Source organism: Apis mellifera, linkage group LG11, assembly GCF_003254395.2.
Source record: "Apis mellifera strain DH4 linkage group LG11, Amel_HAv3.1, whole genome shotgun sequence".
In the NCBI taxonomy this organism is placed as follows: domain Eukaryota; kingdom Metazoa; phylum Arthropoda; class Insecta; order Hymenoptera; family Apidae; genus Apis; species Apis mellifera.
The window spans coordinates 13194836-13214119 of record NC_037648.1 but is presented as its reverse complement, the minus strand read 5'-3'; the positions used below and the strand labels follow the sequence as shown (position 1 = coordinate 13214119).

Here is a 19284-nt window from a genome sequence, read left to right as displayed (position 1 = left end):
ATAAAATGAACTTATTATTTATCAGATATTATCAATATCGATAGGTTAACAACTACTGAAAACGAGAATCGAATAGATTATTAATCAACCAATCAGATTTATTAACGTTGTAGTTCAAATTTTTTGACAGTTAACATGTCTATAATTGAAAATATATCTGTGATTTTTAAAAGAAATATTTTTCTATCGTTTAATATTAAATTGCAATATAATTAATAAGTTTAAAAATATTTAGAATTTATAAGTAGATTATTAATTTGTTTAAAAGAGTAAGTGACTGGATTGCATTCTTCAATCATATTTTTATATTTTTGTTTTTGATATTATTTATGTTTTTAATATTATAATAAAATATTAATAAAGCTTTGTTTCTGAACTACTAATATATTTATAAATTTTTTTTTCAATATTTAAGTGATTTATAAAATGAAAATTTTAATAACATAAATAAATAATATTTTTAATAAAATTTTTTGTCGGAAAAAAAATAATTAATAAGAATTTATAAGAATTGATATATCTATAATATTTGATAATAATAAAATTTGATGAAATTTTTTTCAGGATTTTTCATTTAAAAGAGAATATATAATGGAAATATATACTTTTGACAAAAGTCTTCAAGAAAGACTAGTTGAATTAACCGAAATTTTATCTAGCAGAGAGATTGTACCTGCATCACGAATTCAGGCAGAATGGTCTTATCATATCGAGCTTGCATTGGAACCTGTTGGTTGGCAAGCATTATGGAGAATACCACGTTTAATATGTGAAGATTTTCAAATTCATTATCCTACTATAGTAGTTGTAGAAGTTGAACAAGTTGATTTCTCAGATTTGTCTGCATTGGTGAAAATTACTGCTGTTCAAGATGAAATTCAATTACCCGACAAATACGATGTACCACTTATTGACCTTTATCCAACTCATAATCAACAAAATACTGCTTTAGATATGGTGGGTACTGCAACTTGTATCGATCAACTGAGATTCTTTTATAATTATTTATGGATGCCATGGGATTTGGACGACGACGATAACATTGATTGGGTGTCTGTACATTTGGAAACAAGAATTAGATTGTTTTTTGATATGAAAAGAGATATTGTTAATAAAGAAACCAGTGATATAATTAGAGGTTTGGTAAGAGAAGGAAAAGAAATTCAACAGAAAATATCAAGATTAGAGGATACTATTTCTGACGGAGAAGAATCTCATAGTGACATAGTAGATGGAGGGACAGCATGTCAATTGATGAAACTTCATTTTCGATTACAACAAATTAAAAGAGAAATGGAAGTTCTCGAAAATCCAGTTATGAGAGAAATACTTTTAATGAATCAGACCTTATCCTTAAATAATGATAAACTGGAGAAGAAGGAAAATAAAGAAAAATGTAAGGAAGGTTACTTCGTATGGCTTGGTGGTACTCTGGAAGAAATGAAAGAAACTGTAAATAAAATTCAATCTTCTTTATCTACAGAATTATTTTTCAGGTAAGTTTATCGAGTTTATTAAGAAATAATTATATTATTTTTGATTTTGATATTTTTCTTAGAATATCCGGTTCCCTATTGGAAACTTTACATACATGTGATGCAGGAGATGTAATCGTAGTTGGAAAAGGAATTCATCAAATAAAAGGTGCTGGTAATTTAGAAGATGGAGGTACCATTAAAGGAATTTGTAATTTAGAGCATACTATTCTTAATATGAAAGATATCGAATCTGCACCGTCATTGCTTGATTTTTCTGGCAGTGAAGTAAATATATACATTTATATATATTTATATATATATATTTGAAATTAATTTGTAATTAATTATATAATCATATTTTTAAAATATAGAATATATTTATAGGTTTTATTAGAAAATATTACTCTAGACGTGGGTGATCTTAGAGCAGCTGTAGTAGTAAGAAGTGGAATTACAAAAATAGTTAATTGCAAAATATGTGCTTTAAATCAAAGTATGGTAAAACTAGGAGTCGTAGTGTTACCAAATGCAAAACTAATAATAGAAAATACAATTTTTGACAGTCTTGGAACAGGTTTAGTCATTTACAGTACTGCAGAAGTATTTATGAATAATTGCAGTTTTAAAAATTGCGCAGAAGGTATACAAGTACGTATTTTTTATTCGAATTAACTTTATTACATGTTTATAAAATGATATAATTATATTATCAATAATATACATAATATAATATATACATTATTTTTAGCTTTATGACGATGGAAAATTAATAGCAAAGAATTGTTTTTTGACATACTTGAAAGAATATGCTATTCGATTGGAAACCCAAAAATATTTAAATGGTTTAAAACGTAAATCTGGTGGTTGTGAATTATTAGAAAATATATCTGAAATTTCTCTTCATGAATGTAAATTTGAGGGCAATGGCAAAGGAGATGTCATATTAAAATTGGGCATGCCATTCGTTTTAAAAAAACAAGATGAACCTATGAATATGGAATCTTAAAGTAATTAATTTTATTTTGAATGAATTTTTATTTTTTCGTTAAAAGTGCATGTAATTCTCGAATGTACAGAAATATAAGAATTTTGTATTTTTTTTTATACGAACCTATATACTTGGAAGTTATGGAAGATATAATTTTATAAAGAGTTATTACTTCTTTTTTTTTTTTCATAATTAAAAAAATGTTTTTTTTTGCAATTTATAAATATCAATTAGATAAAGGCGGGAATTTTTGAATTTTCAGTTTCTCTATTAGTTATATATGCCATCGTTAGGTGGCAGCACTATTTTAAATTGTTCACGTTTACGGTGTGTTCCTATATTTTAAAATTTTGTGTTTTACTTGAATTTAGTGTAAATATATTTAAATATATCTATCGTATTTTATTTTTAAAGATAATACACTTTGAAGAATTCTATCGTAAGTTTTTTTATTATTTAATTTAATTTAATTACTTTCGCAAATAATTCAAACTTGCCTTCTAACCTAAACGCGTTACTCTAACATTTTTTTAATATTTCTGTCTGCAACATCATTGTTTAACATTTTATTCTGTTTTGCATAACATTTTTATCAATAATATCAATTAGAAACAGAAACAATTTTAAATATTTCACGAGTTAAATATATCTAACCTATCGCAGGTTAATATATATTAATATAGTAGAACATCAATATGTGTGTATATATATATATATGTATATAATAAGTATAACTATCATAACTAATTAAGATAATATTTTTTAATTAATTCGATAATTTTATTCACATACGATAAAATCATCGATCAAAAAAACTTATCGTTTGAATTATATATGTATATATGGAAAAAGTATTTGCACGTGTATCTTAAATTGGCATGGCATAAATAATAATTCGTTAGATTTTATTCATTCATATTTATAAATAGACTCACAAGGTATATATGTATATATATATATATATATATATATATATATATATATATATATATATATATATGAATAAAATAGAATAATTTAAACTCACACTTTCGATGATGAATGAAAATTCTTCTGCTTATGACATCATTTATCTTTTCAACTATGGTGATTTTGATTTTTTAATCTATTTATCTTTTCATTGCAGAATATTCTAATGAAACGAATTAAGTTTTTTAACCAAATTTTAAAAAATATAAACTATATGATAGAAATGACTTGTACGCGAGTACCTGTACAGTTGATAGATCGACAGACACAGTTTGGCAATACTCGCAAATTAGATCTATCAGAATGCATCTTTGTCTTCAAGAGTTCAAAATCGGATTACGAGGAGCCATTGTCGGATGAGGAGGTAGGTTAAGTTTTCTCCGTTATACTTTTAGCAATTTTTTAAAGAATTTTTAAAATATCCATTCTGTCCGAAAAATAAGTTTCTTATCTCAATTAGATATAGCGATATAAAAAAATATAACGGTGAAATCTTATCTTATTACCGTTGATTAGCGCGTCTCGAGTTTTTTTTTTTTTTTTTTTTTCACGATAAAAACATGTTTATGCAATGATCGCATCCCTTTTTATAAAAAAACATTCCCACGATGTTGCTTGCCTTACGACCCGCTTACTTTCACCGTAATACAACACGAAATCCACATTCCCTTCTCGTAAGGAACCGTTCACGCGAATGCTGCGATTAAAAAATTACAACGATTGAAAGGCAGAGGCGAAAGGGAGAGGCCACGATGATGATGGTATTACACGTATATATATCTTTCCAGTTGCGTAGCATATTAACGGCGAATCCAACATTCCTCTTCGGTCACCGAAGAGAATTTTTTTTTTTTTTTCTCTCCCTTTTATCTTTGCTCACGTTAAGTAATTTTACGACACGTCAGTTACACGATCAGTTAATAACTCGACACGACGATTTACAGGGAAATAATGTACACGCTCGGTTGTTCAGCATTTCGAAAACTTTCAATCGTGTGGATGTGCAGTTTCGGAAAAAAAAAAAAAAAGAATTTACGATCCCGCTTGAAAATTTAATTTACGCGATCATCGGATAAGATGATTTATTTTCGAATCGATGCGACTTTTATTATTTTTTATTATAAAGTAATTTCGATCTTTTCCTCTTTTTCTCTCTCTCTCTCTCTCTCTCTCCAACACGCTTCGTCGACGATAAAAAAACAAGGCTTAGGAAAAATAATGTATATCCACCGATGCTTTTAAACACGAGTAAACGAGTTATTTGCAGTCTCTCGGAATGACTGATCGCTTCTCTTCGTTATTTCTTTTCTTCTCGGTTCGCTCGTTTCTTATTTTTCTGGCAGCTCGTACACGCGTTACGCCACGCATTTCACTCATCGTTTCGTTACTTCTAATTTCGAATGATCTTATAAACGGCCAATAATTCTTCCTTCCCTCCCTCTTTTTCCTTCTTCTTCCTTCGAAGTTCATTCAGCCGTTCCACTTTTTTCCCCTCCTTATCCAAAGTTAATCTCCTCGCCGCGTTCCCTGATTTATTTATCCGCCTCCGATCCCTCTTACTCGTCGTTTTTAATTCACTCGCCGCTTTCCCTTTCGCCCGCTTTCCTTCTTCATTCATACAACGCTTTTCATTCAACGTTCCTTTTAATAATAATTATTCGATCAGCTTTCTTCTTCGCAATCGGAATTCTTTTTCTTTTAATATTCCAAGTGTCGTCGGATTTAATACACCGCTCCCCTTTTTTTAAATTAAACGGCGATCTTCCCAGACAAGTCTCTTGGACACGCTTTATTGTTTGCCTTATCATGAAAATTGCGCGTTCCCCAGAGAAAGGATTCTATTGAAGAATGTAATAAACTTTTTCCCTTTTAAATCTTTCCTACATTGAATGGGTTGTTCTCTAATACACATGCGTTTTATCTCTCTCTCAAGCCTCAAAGTTAAGAGATTTGAATTTGGCGCCTTTTTTGCATCGTTGGCAAGCCTGGAAAAAGAACAGTTTGCGTATTCATTATTGAACGATAAAAATTAAAAGCTCTCTTTTATTGGGTTGGCAACTAAGTAATTGCGGATTTCACTCATAGATGGCTTCAGTTGAACTTTTAGGTTTGCTGGCGTAGTCCAAATGTAAATTGGTAAAAAAGGTGTCAATTGGTAAAAAAAGTTTTTTGATCGGTTGCGTAGTTTTCGTTTGGCGTTCGTTGAAAAATGGAAAATCAAAAGGAACATTATCGTCGTATTTTGCTTTTTTATTTTCGCAAAGGGAAAAACGCATCGCAAGCTCGCAAAAAGTTATGCGCCTTAAAAGAACGACAGTCAAAATTGGTTCGACAAATTTCGTTCTGGCGATTTTTCACTCGAAGACGAAAAACGCTCTAATCGTCCAGTCGAAGTTGATGACGACCTAATCAAAGCGATAATCGATTCGGATCGTCACAATACAACTCGCGAGATTGCGGAGAAGCTTCATGTATCGCGTACATGCATCGAAAATCGCTTAAAACAACTTGGCTATGTTCGAAAACTCGATACATGGGTTCCTCGCGAACTGAAAGAAAAGCATTCAATGCAACGCATTGACAGCTGCGATTTGCTAAAGAAACGTAATGAAAATGATCCATTTTTAAAACGACCGATAACTGGCGATGAAAAATGGGTTGTTTGCAACAATATCAAGCGGAAAAGATGGTGGAGCAGGCCACGTGAACCAGCTCGAACAACATCGAAAGCTGGTATTCGTCGAAAGAAGGTTTTGTTATCAGTTTGGTGGGATTACAAAGGAATTGTCTATTTTGAACTCTTATCACCCAACCGAACGATCAATTCTGTCGTCCACATCGAACAACTAACGAAATTAAACGATGCGGTTGAAGAAAAGCGGCCCGAATTGACAAATCGAAAAGGCGTTGCATTCCATCGTGACGATGCAAGGCCACGCGCATCTTTGGTCACTCGGCAAAAATTATTGGAGCTTGGTTGGGATTACTTTCCGATTACTTTTTGTCTCGATCTTTACAAAACTCCTCGAATGGTAAAAATTTCAATAACGATGATGATATCAAATCGTACCTGATTCAGTTTTCTGCTAATAAAAACCACAAGTTTTATGAACGTGGGATTACGATGCTGCCCGAAAGATGGCAAAAGGTGATTGATCAAAACGGGCAACGCATTACGGAATAAAGTTATTTAGTTCCATGAAAAAATTGTCTTTGATTTTCTAAAAAAAATCCGCAATTACTTAGTTGCCAATCCAATACACGTGAAAATATTTCCAAACGTTGGACGTTACGAATACTCTGAATCAATATTACGATATATAAATTTCTCTTCTTGCTCCACAAATATACGGATGATCGAACCGTCAATATTTCGGAGGATTATTTTTCAGCATGATATTTCCCTGAAAACAAACCTGTTTAAAACGGTTGGCAAGATCAGTAATGGATAAATATCCATCCTCCTATCTCACCAAGCGTTAAAACGTATCGTTTATTCCCCCGGAATAACGTCCCATTAATCCAGACACTTTTGCGCGCACGTTTCTTGCACGCCACTTACGCGAAAACCCGCCCGACTCCGTCCGACTAAATATATCCCATAAGGCTCGTCCGGGCTTTTCGCCCGTCCACGCGCGTCCGTCACGCGCCTATCTCTTCTTCTTCGTCTCCTACCCCCCTGTTTACCCTCCTCCTCCCCTTCCAATATAATTTTCGAAGGAAGAGAATTAACATTCGTATTGAACTCCTCGATCAATTTTTCTAATTAAAGTGTATTTGGAAAATAGTTGAGATGATTTAAGGGAGGAGGATATATAATGAACAGGGGTTTGAAAGGGAGGCTCAAACAACGAGCGAAGCGAGGAGATAATTCAGGATAATTCACAGCCGAGCGAGAATTCTCTGATGAGATGATACATAATTTTAAAAACATTTTGTGCGTATCTCTCTCTCTCTGATATATTGCATCCGTGGCGGCAAAGACAATATGCGAGATAACCTTGGTTGATTTAAACTCGGTCGATTCCACGACGACGATGATGACGATGATTTAATCACGAGTGAAGAACGAGAATAACGAGGAGGAGGATATTACGACAGTAATATGGACAAATTTTCTCAACTTGTGTAAGAAAATGGCGGGGACATCGCCGACAATTCGTAGAGCGGACTGCACACACGGTTTCCTCTTCTCTTCAGCGAAGGGTCAGCTATAAATATATGTTTAACGCGCGTTAAAAATACGCTTATTAGCTCTCCTCCCCCCTCCCTCTGTTGAATATATAATTCGAAGAGAGGGTTTTTATTTTCAAACGGATTGTAGAAATTGCCTTGCTTCTTTCCAATCGTTTGAGAATCCAGAGAAGAAAGTGTAAGATAAGGAAGATAAATCAATGGGGAGAATGATGCCACCGACGAGAATGTTAGAGGAGGAGGAGGAGGAGGAAGAACAAGGCCTAGACAGCTCCAGCTGCGGCTTATTTCGAGAGCTGCACCGCGCCGTGAACTGCATAGACAGGGGGCGCATTCTTGTCGCCTCTACGGGACGAGAAATAGAAATATATCCACACTGGTGTACTACGTAATATGCCGGTGTGTTGGAGCTCGAGGAAATAGATTATTTATTGGTCCATAAAGTTCGTCTTGTATTTCGGTTTGTTGCAGCCGCTGCGACGCACGCGGTAAATAAGACAGTTTTATCGCTCTACACCCGTCGAAACATTGTTGAATAATGTGTCCACCTTACACCCACCTTACGAGCACATTGCGATTTTTAATCGATCATCCGCTCTTCTCGGAAATTTTCTTCTCCTCGACGAAGAAGAGGAGAATTGACGATAGGGGTCTTCGTATCGAGTAGCAGGGATCTGGTACGAGTAAGGGCTTTCCTTGGCGAAAGATGTGAAGACCCCGGTTCTGCCAAATTTTATAATATATAATATATAATAATTTTTCATATATTCGAGATAATTTTTCAATCATCTCGTGATTTTCTATATGATTTTGTGAGCTTTCCTTGGCGAAAGATGTGAAAATCCCGGTTCTGCCAAATTTTTCTTTGTTTCTTCTTTGAAAATTACGCGGAATAATTATAAGTTTTGAAATAATTTTTCATTTCGAGATAATTTTTCGATCATCTCGTGAATTCTATATGATTCTGTGAGTTTTCCTTGGCGAAAGATGTGAAGATCCCGGTTCTGCCAAATTTTACTTTGTTTCTTTTTTGAAAATTACGCGGAATAATTATAAGTTTTGATTTTTGTCAAATAATTTCTCATACATTCGAGATAATTTTTCGATTATTTCGTGAATTTTATACGATTTTGTGAGTTTTCCTTGGCGAAAGATGTGAAGACCCCGGTTCTGCCAAATTTTACTTTGTTTCTTCTTTGAAAATTATGCGGAATAATTATAAGTTTAGATTTTTGTAAAATATTCCTTTATATTTGAGATGTTATAAGCTTGAAACAATTTTTCGATTATTTCATGAATTCTGTGAGCTTTCCTTGGCGAAAGATGTGAAGACCCCGGTTCTGCTTTTTATAAATTTATTTTTTCTTTTTTCTTCTTTGAAAATCACAAAGTTTAGATTCTTGTAAAATATTCCCATTCGTAGCTACGAGCTTGAGACAATTTTTCGATTATCTCGTAAATCTTGCGCGATTTTGTGAGTTTTCCTTGGCGAAAGACCCCGGTTTTACCAAATTTTTCTTCCTTTCTTTTTTCTTTTCTGAAAATCACAAAGTTTTTGTAAAATATTCTTATACATTTGAGACCGAGTTTGAGACAATTTTTTGATTATCTCGTGAATTCGACAAAATTCTGTAAGCTTTCCTTCTTGATCTTTCCAAATTTTTCTTCTTTTTTTTTTGAAAATCACGCACAATAATTATATTTAGATTATCTAAAATTTAGATTTTTGTAAAGTAATTTTCCATACATTCGAGATAATTTTTCGATCATTTCGTGAATTCTATGCGATTCTGTGATTCGTTCCTTGGCGAAAGATATGAAGACCCCGGTTCTACCAAATCTTTTTTCTTTTTTCTTTTCTTCTTTGAAAATTATGCGGAATATTTATAAGTTTAGATTTTTGTAAAATAATTTCCCATACATTCGAAATAATTCTTCGAGTATCTGCTGAATTCTGATTTTGTGAGCTTTCCTTGGCGAAAGATGTGAAAACCCCGGTTCTACCAAATTTTTCTTCTTTGAAAATCACGCGGAATAATTATAAAATTTAGATTTTTAAAATAAATAAAACAATTTCTCATACATTCGAGACAATTTTTCGATCATCTCGCGAATTCTATACGATTCTGTGAGCTTTCCTTGGCGAAAGATATGAAGACCCCGTCAAATCTTTTTTTACAAATTTACTTTTTCCCTTTTCCCCTTTGAAAATCACAAAGTTTAGATCCTCTAAAATATTTCCATACATTCGTAGCCACATTCGAGGTTGAGACAAAATTTTTCGATCATCTGTGAAGTCGATTTTCGAGAGGCGGGGTAGAAAAAGTATGATCGGAAATTGGCCCAGGGTAATGTCGTGGAATCGGGCGCTACCGCTTCGTTAACCGATCCACGTCACCCGTGGCCGGGAACAAGGTTGCCAGTGATAAAACCGAAAATTGTCCAGGCGTCCTTATCGATATTCTCCCCCGGCCGCAATGCGCCGCGTGGCGTTTTAATCTGCCGTACCGAAATTGTTACACCCGAGCGTGTTCCACTTCTCTGTCAACCCTTCCAGTAACTTATATACCCGACAAAACGCTCTATCATCTTCTCTAAATATTCGTTGAATTGGATGAATTAGATCAGGAGAAGAATTTTTTTATACTTAGTTCTCACGTTCTATTGCAAATATTTGTAACGAATTATAAAAAATTAAAACTTTAACTTATGTACTTGCTCTATTTTCTCCAAGTATTCGTCAAATTGGACGAATTAGATTAGGAGAAGAATTTTTTTACATCTAATTCTCACGTTCAATTGCAAATATTTGTAACGAATTGTAGAAAATGAACGCTTAAACTTATATACCCGCTCTACCGATAAAATCGTTTATCTTCTCCAAGTATTCGTCGAATTGGACGAGTTAGATCAGGAGAAGAATTTTTTTACATCTAATTCTCACGTTCGATTGCAAATTTTTGCAACGAATTATAGAAGTTTCGTAGCTTCGTAGCTTTATTTTATAGATTTTGCGTGAATATCCGTTTTCCACTTGAAGAAAAAATTTAATCTTTCGCTTGAATCTTTCTTCTCCTTTATTTATAACGAATTGTAGAAAATGAACGCTTTAACTTATATACCCGCTCTACCGATAAAATCGTCTATCTTCTCCAAGTATTCTCCAATTGGACGAATTAAAAGCAGAATTTTGTTACATCTAATCGTTACATTCGATTGCAAATATTTGTAACGAATTGTAGAAAATGAATTCGTACATTTTATAGATTTTGCGTGAATCTTTTTTCTCCCTTATTTGTAACGAATTATAGAAAATGAAAGCTTTAACTTGTATACCCGCTCTACCGATAAAATCGTCTATCTTCTCCAAGTATTTTCCAATTGGACGAATTAAAAGCAGAATTTTGTTACATCTAATCGTTACATTCGATTGCAAATATTTGTAACGAATTGTAGAAAATGAATTCGTACATTTTATAGATTTTGCGTGAATCTTTCTTCTCCCTTATTTGTAACGAATTGTAGAAAATGAAAGCTTTAACTTATATACCCGCTCTACCGATAAAATCGTCTATCTTCTCCAAGTATTCTCCAATTGGACGAATTAGATCAGGAGCAGAATTTTTTTACATCTAATTGTTACGTTCGATTGCAAATATTTGTAACAAATTGTAGAAAATGAATTCATACATTTTATAGATTTTGCGTGAATCTTTCTTCTCCCTTATTTGTAACGAATTATAGAAAATGAAAGCTTTAACTTATATATCTGCTCTACCGATAAAATCGTCTATCTTCTCCAAGTATTCTCCAATTGGACAAATTAGGAGCAGAATTTTTTTACATCTAATCGTTACATTCGATTGCAAATATTTGTAACGAATTGTAGAAAATGAATTCGTACATTTTATAGATTTTGCGTGAATCTTTTTTCTCCCTTATTTGTAACGAATTATAGAAAATGAAAGCTTTAACTTATATACCCGCTCTACCGATAAAATCGTCTATCTTTTCCAAGTATTCTCCAATTAGATCAGGAGCAGAATTTTTTTTACATCTAATTGTTACATTCGATTGCAAATATTTGTAACGAATTGTAGAAAATGAATTCGTACATTTTATAGATTTTGAATATCCATTTTCCACTCGAAGAAAAAATTTAATCTTTGATTCTTTCTCCCTTTCTTTCTTACTTATAATATATTATATAAACTTACATATTTATTTATAACGTACGTCTGAAATGGAAAACTTGGGATTTTCTCCAACTACGTTTGTACTTAACGTTTCGAAAATAATAATAATCGGTCAAATTTCACGAATATTTATACACATAATACGACAATAATAACCAAGAAATATTCGTCCGTTCGCGAATCCATCGACGACGCGTCTACGAAATAAATCAGTTCGACAGGAAGTCGTATATCAGCACCGTTGATTTGTTCAACTCGATCATTCTCGCGACGGGACGGACAAGTCGGTAATCGAGACTTACTTACCGACCGAGACTCGGTAAGAAGAATCGCGTGCGAAATCTCGCGCGAAAACGAAAACGACCCGAAGTTTTACTCCCTCCTTCCTTTCCTCGCAGCATCGAGGCCGCGGCAAAGAAGGAAAAAAAAAAAATAATAAAGGAAAGCAGTTGAACTTATTTCTGTTCACGGGGGTGCATACCCTGCCTCTCCACGATAAGGGCGCGAAACATTTGCGTCCGTTTGCGTATCGGGTATACAATTAAGCCTTGATTTATCGTGAGTTTTCTTCCCATGAATAATTCACACGCGTGTAAATTATTCATAAGTCGCGCGTGCCGTGTTGTACGTAACTAATTCAAAAATAGAATCGTAACGGGGGGAGGGAGGGAAGGGGTTGAAAGGTGTAAAAGAAAAATATAGGGATTTCGCTATTAAATATAGGGATTTAGTTTGGCGAAAGTCACCGAATCATCCGAGTGTCGAAGATATCGGAGGAAGATCTCTGATCGCTCTTTTCCTTTTTTAGAGTCTTTCCAGTTTCTCTCCAGTTAACGATAAATTGCTAATTATTTAATTAATATTTTAATTTGAAAAATTATTTTGGAAATAAAATAATATATAAGAAGTAATTATTTACATTTAATTTCGACTTAAATATTGATTTTATAAAATCCTCATATTATTTTATAGTAATTGTAATTATTTAATTAAAATATTCAATTTAAGTAATTATTTATTCATTCTAAAATTAATGCAGCAACTGATAAAATAAGAAAAATCGAAATTATTCAATAAGATTTTATTGTTCTTGATGATTTTAAATAAAAAACAATTAATAAAACAAATAGAATAATTTCAGGAAAAATTAATTTTCCATCAATATTCTTATTTTCTCTTAATAATCGATTAAAAATCGGATCAAATTTCGACTTTGCTCTCTCTCTCTCTCTCTCAAAATTAGAATCTCTCTTCTTTTCTTTTCTCTTCCTGAAAAAATTGAAAGAACGAATTAAGTCGAAGAGAATATAAATTTCGATCCAAAGAAAGGAAAAAAAAGAAAATAATTGAATCTTTTCGACTCGTTTTCGAGTATTTCGAGTATTTCATTTTCAATAGTCGTGGAAACGAGATTGTCGGGTCACGATCGTTAGGGAAATTAGTCTGGGCTGTTTCTGGGGAGGGAGGGGTGGAACAACAGCGATGAAAAGACACATTTCACCGCGACTCTGGAGGAGGATCGTTAATTCCTCGCAAAGTGCAAATTTTTATTTCCTCGATATTCATCCCCTCCATTTCTACCACCTCTTTTTTTTTCTTCGCGAAATTTAATAAGAATATAATCCTATCCTTGGTGGAATAAAATCCTGTTGATGAGCAATAAATGTTTATATGGAAGCTTGGTAGAAAAGAAGAAAAATCCTGGACGTGAAATTCGTTTGCAGTCTCCTCGAATTATAGATCCTTTCGAATTCGAAAAAAATTCGTTCGAAGTAAAATATTTCCCCTTGAAATCTCTCGAAACTTTCCAAGGACCATTTTACCCTTTTGCTTCCTTTCTTCCTCTTCTCTTTTTGTCTTTCAAATCGAAACTCGAGAATAAACTTACGCTTAAGAGATGAAGATTTGGAAGGCTGAAAGACAAAATTAAGCTCCATCCCAGAACCAGCCACTGTTTCAACCGTAGACGATGAATATCTCGTGTGCGAATTTGGCAACAAGCGGTCGCCTCGTTGCTTATTGCGTAACACTTGACGAACGTAAACATAATTTATGAGCCAGGCCAACGTCACTACGGTATCTACGTACTCCTCGAGGGGGAGTCTTAATTCTTTTCATCAGGGATTATTTTTAGCGGATAATATAAATAATCGCGAGGACGCGATTATTTTCACTCGCGTTTATTAAATATCACCGGGTATATATTTTTATTATACCTCGTCACAATATATGCTCCCTAATGTCGGATCGTTGAGAAAAATTTCGTCCAATTTTTCCCAACTCTTTAACCAACAATATTATATATATATATATATATAATGAATAATTAAATTTAATTAATTTTTTTAATTGGAGATTAAATGTATTCTTATATACTATATATATATAATTATAAAATTAAAAAATTTATTTTAAATTAATAAATGGATGAATGTATATAAAAATAATCAAATTACATCAACAAAATATCAAATAGCTAATTCAAAATTTATATTACGTATATTTGAAAAATGAATATTTAATATTCGATAAATAAGAAAATTGATCCAATTAATATGTGTAAACCATGAAATCCTGTTGCTATAAAGAAGATTGATCCATAAATTCTAATTCTCAAAACAAAAAAAGTGAATTTAAATATTCAATTGTTTGAAGAATTGTAAAATAAGTTTCTAAAAAAATTGTTAATGATAAATATGATTTTTCTAAATTTAAGATTATTAGTAATCAAGTAATAGTTATAAAGATAAATGAATTTAGTAGAGGAATTTCTATTGGATTAAAAGAATTTAATTCGTTTTGAAGGTTATGTTATATCAATTTCAATATTTGGAGAAATTGAAGAATGGAAGAATGTTCAAAAAATATTAAGTCTGAAATAATAAATAAGATTATTCTAAATTTTAAAAAAATTAGTAATAAATAATGTATGTACACCTTGAAAGATTCTTTCTCGAATAATATCTCGAAATTAATTAAATTTAGAATCGTAAATATTGAAATTGATCTATAAATTCAGATATATATATCAGAATCTTTCTTATATCTTAGATAGAGATACGAGTTTAACGTTCGAGAATAATAAAATGGACGATGGTTTCGATGGCCGTACGCGAAAAATCAACGGTGGGATTAAAAATAACGATAATTTCGGACGTGGACGGAAAGCAGCCGATCCCCGGAGCCGATTACGCGTTCGATTCGAAACCGATGGAACATCGGGCGTAAAATAGACCGCAGGGTGTGTTACCTTTGTCGGCCGCGACGCAATGTGTCGGTTTATAATTATCACCCTAGACGCAACGCAACCGGTTCCAACTGTACGCTCTCTACGTTCTACGCACGGTAAAATCGCGCGCTGATCAATCGTCTTTCACGAGAGTCGAGACGTTAACGTTTACAAGTTCTGATAGATTATTTTGGGAATACTTTTTGTTTTTTCTGAATTGTAGAAACGAAGAAATTTGAAGAATTGTATATGTAGAATATAATATAATTGTTCTACTTTTCTCGTTTATTTTACTTTTTTTTTAAGGAACGTAGAGGATATATATATATTTATATCAATCTTTTACAAGAGTTGAGATATTAACATTTACAAGTTTTGATAGATTATTTTGGGGAATGTTTTTTTTTTTTCTGAATTGTAGAAACGAAAAAATTTGAAGAATTATCGAAGAGATATTATAGAATAATATAATTGTTCTATATGCTTTTTTCTCGTTTATTTTATTTTTTTTTTAAGGAACGTAGAGGATATATATATCAATCTTTTATAAGAGTTGAGATATTAACAAGTTCTGATAGATTATTTTGGGGAATTTTTTTTTTTTTTTGTAAATTGTAGAAACGAAGAAATTTGAAGAATTATCGTAGAAGATAATTCCATACGCTTTTCTCATTTATTTTATTTTTTTTTTTAAGGAACGTAGAGGATATATATATATCAATCTTTTACAGAGTTGAGATATTAACATTTACAAGTTCTGATAGATTATTTTGGGGAATATATTTTTTTTTCTGAATTGTCGAAATGAAGAAATTTGAAGAATTATCGTAGAATATAATATAATTGCTCCACTTTTTTCGTTTATTTTACTTTTTTTTTAAAGAACATAGAGGATATATATATATCAATTTATCTTTTACAAGAGTTGAGTTAATTAACAGTTCTAATATTCTATTCTTTACTTCTAACATTCAGTTCTAATAGATTATTTTTATATTTGAGAAATGTCTATTATTTTTTTTTTTTTGTAAATTGTCGAAATTTGAAGAATTATCGTAGAAGATAATTGTTCCATATGCTTTTCTCGTTTATTTTACTTTTTTTTTTAAAGAACATTGAGATATTAAGATTTAGTTTTAATAGATTATTTTGGGAAATATTGTTCCATTATTTTTTTTTTGTAAATTGTCGAAACGAAGATGCCTCGAAATTTGAAGAATTATCATAGAAGAGCATGAAGACTAATAGTTCCATACATTTTTCTCTTTATTTTACTTTTTTGTTAGAGAATGTAGAGGATATATATATATCAATCATTTTTTACAATAGTTGAGATATTAACAATTTCTGTTATATTATAGTTGAAATATCAACAATTTCTGAGATATTAACTTTTTATTCTGAGTTTTGATAGATTATTTTAGGAAATATTTTTTTTTTTTCTAAATTGTCGAAACGAAGATGCCTCGAAATTTGAATTATAAAGAATTATCATAGAAGATAATACACTTTTCTCATTTATTTTACTTTTTTCTTAAGGAACGTAGAAAATGTATATATATATATATTTTTTTAATAAATAGTAAGTAGATGTTTATTGTAAAAAAAGATTATTTTATATTTCTTTTAAAATTGACCAAAAATATTGGAACAATAATTTTACTTTTTTCTTAAGGAAAAGGAGATATTATAGTAGAGAAGATATTATATATACATTTTTTTAGCAAGTGGTAGATGTTTATTGTAAATTCCTTTTAAAATTGACCAAAGATATTGGAACAATAATTTTACTTTTTTCTCAAGGAACATAAAGAAGATATTATATATACATTTTTTTAGTAAATGATAGATATTTATTATAAAAAAAGCTTATTTTATATTCCTTTTAAAATTGACCAAAGATATTGGAACAATAATTTTTAATCGTCAATTAAATTAATAACGAGATTTAACGAGATGGAGAACTTTTAACTTTTATTTATTTTTCCTCATCCTTTCTTCTTCTTCTTCTTTTTCTCCCGATAACGAATCGAGATTCGCAATATTCAATTCTCGAAATTTTTCCTACGAGATTTAACCAATCTATATATATACATATATATACTTTCGTTCTCCAATCTCTCTCTAATCGTTTAGAAAAATCTCAAACGGTTTGTTTGTTTCGACGAAACAGAAATAGGCTCGGATTTCAATCGAGAATTCCATACATTGGCGAATTCAAAAAACACAAACAATCGCAAATAAATCGATACACGGTTCGCGTTGTATCTGCGTGTAAAATGTAAAATTCAACAAATTTATTATTTCCGCTTCCTGCACGAATAAATAATTATTACGAATTTCGAAAAACATTCGAAAAGTTTTCATCTATTGTCGAGGAAAGAGATCAAAGATTTGTTCCTCCTCTCAAGATGTTTCCCTTCGCGGTCCTCGTACTCTTCGTCGAGCTTTATCTCCAACACGAGGTTGGAGGCGCACCGTGATAGGCGAAGCTTCTTCTTCAAAGAGCACGCAAGCTGCGATCATTCCTCTTCTTCCTCTTTGTTTCGCCCAACTATTTCTGTACCACGACCATTCTGCGCCCCATAAGAGAAACAGAGACAGCGAATTTGCAATTTCTCGAATGCATTCTCCTATCCTGGATTTTATTGTATCCACGACTGTTGTCACAAAAACGAATAAAAATTGGTAGAATTAATTCGTTGATTGATTTAGACTTATTAATTCTCAGGATGATACTTGTTATAATATTATACTTGTTATTGTAGTTTTAATTTCATGGAAAACTATGGTTCTTTTATACTGCTTGGATTAATGTAAATTGGAGGAGAGGAGGGAAATTTTCTTAATCATCCAAACTTGTTAACAAAATAGTAAGTTGAAAGAAGAAGGAAAATTATGTCAGATATAGGATTTTGCAATTTCTATTCTCTTCTACTCTACTTTTCTCCTTGCAGAAATGCATTTTTCTATTCTGATCCTGGATTTTATTATATCTGCCATAATAAAAACAAATAAAAATTGATAGAATTCGATAGATTTAGACATCAACTTTCAAGATGATACTTGTTAATTTTAATTTCATGGAAAACTATGGTTCTTTTATCCTTCTCTTTACATTTCTCTTGGATTAATGTAAATTGGAAGAGTAAATTTTCTTATCTTCTTCGTCCAAATTTGTTAACAAAATGATAGAAAGAAGAAGGAAGATTATGTCGATCAGATATAGGATTTTGCAATTTCTACTCTCTTCTACTCTACCTTTCTCCTTGCAGAAATACATTCTTCTATCCTAATCCTGGATTCTATTATATCTGCCATAATAAAAACGAATAAAAATTGATAAAATTCGTCGAGATAGATTTAGACTCATCAATTCTCAGGATGATACTCGTTAATTTTAATTTCGTAATTTTTAAACTGCTTGGATTAATAATAAATTGGAGGAGGAGGGGAAATTTTCTTAATCGTTCAAATTTATTAACAAAATGGTAGAAAGAAGAAGGGATTCTTAAGGGATTTTTAAACTTCTTGGATTAATAATAAATTGGAGGAGAAGAGGAAATTTTCTTAATCGTTCAAACTTGTTAATAAAATAAAAATAGAAAGAAGAAGGGGTTCTGTCAATTGTCAAAGCTTGAAGAGCGTTAATTATATTATTAATACTTAATAACAAATATCTATTTTTCAGATTGAATGAGAATCTATAAATTATCAAAAAAACTATATAATTTTCGATTAATTGATTTCGAAAATTTCTTTGGAAAAGAACACAAATAGAACTCGAGGATTAAGAGCTACTCTCTCCTATCCTTTCACATTTCCTTTGATCAATTCATATTGGATAATTATAGATAATTTTCATCTTGGGGGACGAACTTTCGGATTAAAATTAAAATTCCCTCCCCATCAGGATGTTCCTCGAATTCACCTTCGATATCAGCTTTCATTGCAACCAACTTGTAACTACCTCCCCTTTTAACTCACCATTTGGATCGATGCGGCAATCGAAATAGATTCTCTTCACGTGTATTATCTCGTGGAGCTTGGAATAATATACCAACTGATCGACATTTTTGACGAGTCAATGGGAAGAGAAATATTATTTTCAATGTTTTTTGAGTTTTAGTAAGCGTGGATGAGGTTAGTTTGATCTTTGTTAAATAATGAATAATTATGTCTTATTCGTTGAGAAATGAGTGACAGAGAGGATGAAAGAGAATAATAGAG

At 31.6% G+C, this 19284-nt stretch overlaps 2 protein-coding genes across 2 annotated transcripts in view; both read left to right on the top strand.

The window, feature by feature from the left end:
* The first annotated feature begins 104 nt into the window (after positions 1–104).
* LOC724154 (protein nessun dorma) lies at positions 105–2634 on the top strand. The gene is made up of 5 exons (XM_001119910.5): positions 105–269; positions 565–1496; positions 1559–1763; positions 1863–2126; positions 2227–2634. Exons 2-5 carry the CDS (start codon positions 592–594, stop codon positions 2482–2484), a joined length of 1632 nt encoding a protein of 543 aa, XP_001119910.3. The 5' UTR covers positions 105–269; positions 565–591; the 3' UTR covers positions 2485–2634.
* Positions 2635–2772: 138 nt separating this feature from the next.
* The window catches only part of LOC410341 (RNA pseudouridylate synthase domain-containing protein 2), a 165411-nt gene continuing 148899 nt past the window's right edge, over positions 2773–19284 (top strand). Inside the window, exons 1-2 of the mRNA XM_006566399.3 lie at positions 2773–2905; positions 3593–3799. Of these exons, the coding sequence (XP_006566462.1) occupies positions 3602–3799 (198 nt within the window). The 5' untranslated portion in view covers positions 2773–2905; positions 3593–3601. The remainder of the gene's footprint in view (positions 2906–3592; positions 3800–19284) is intronic.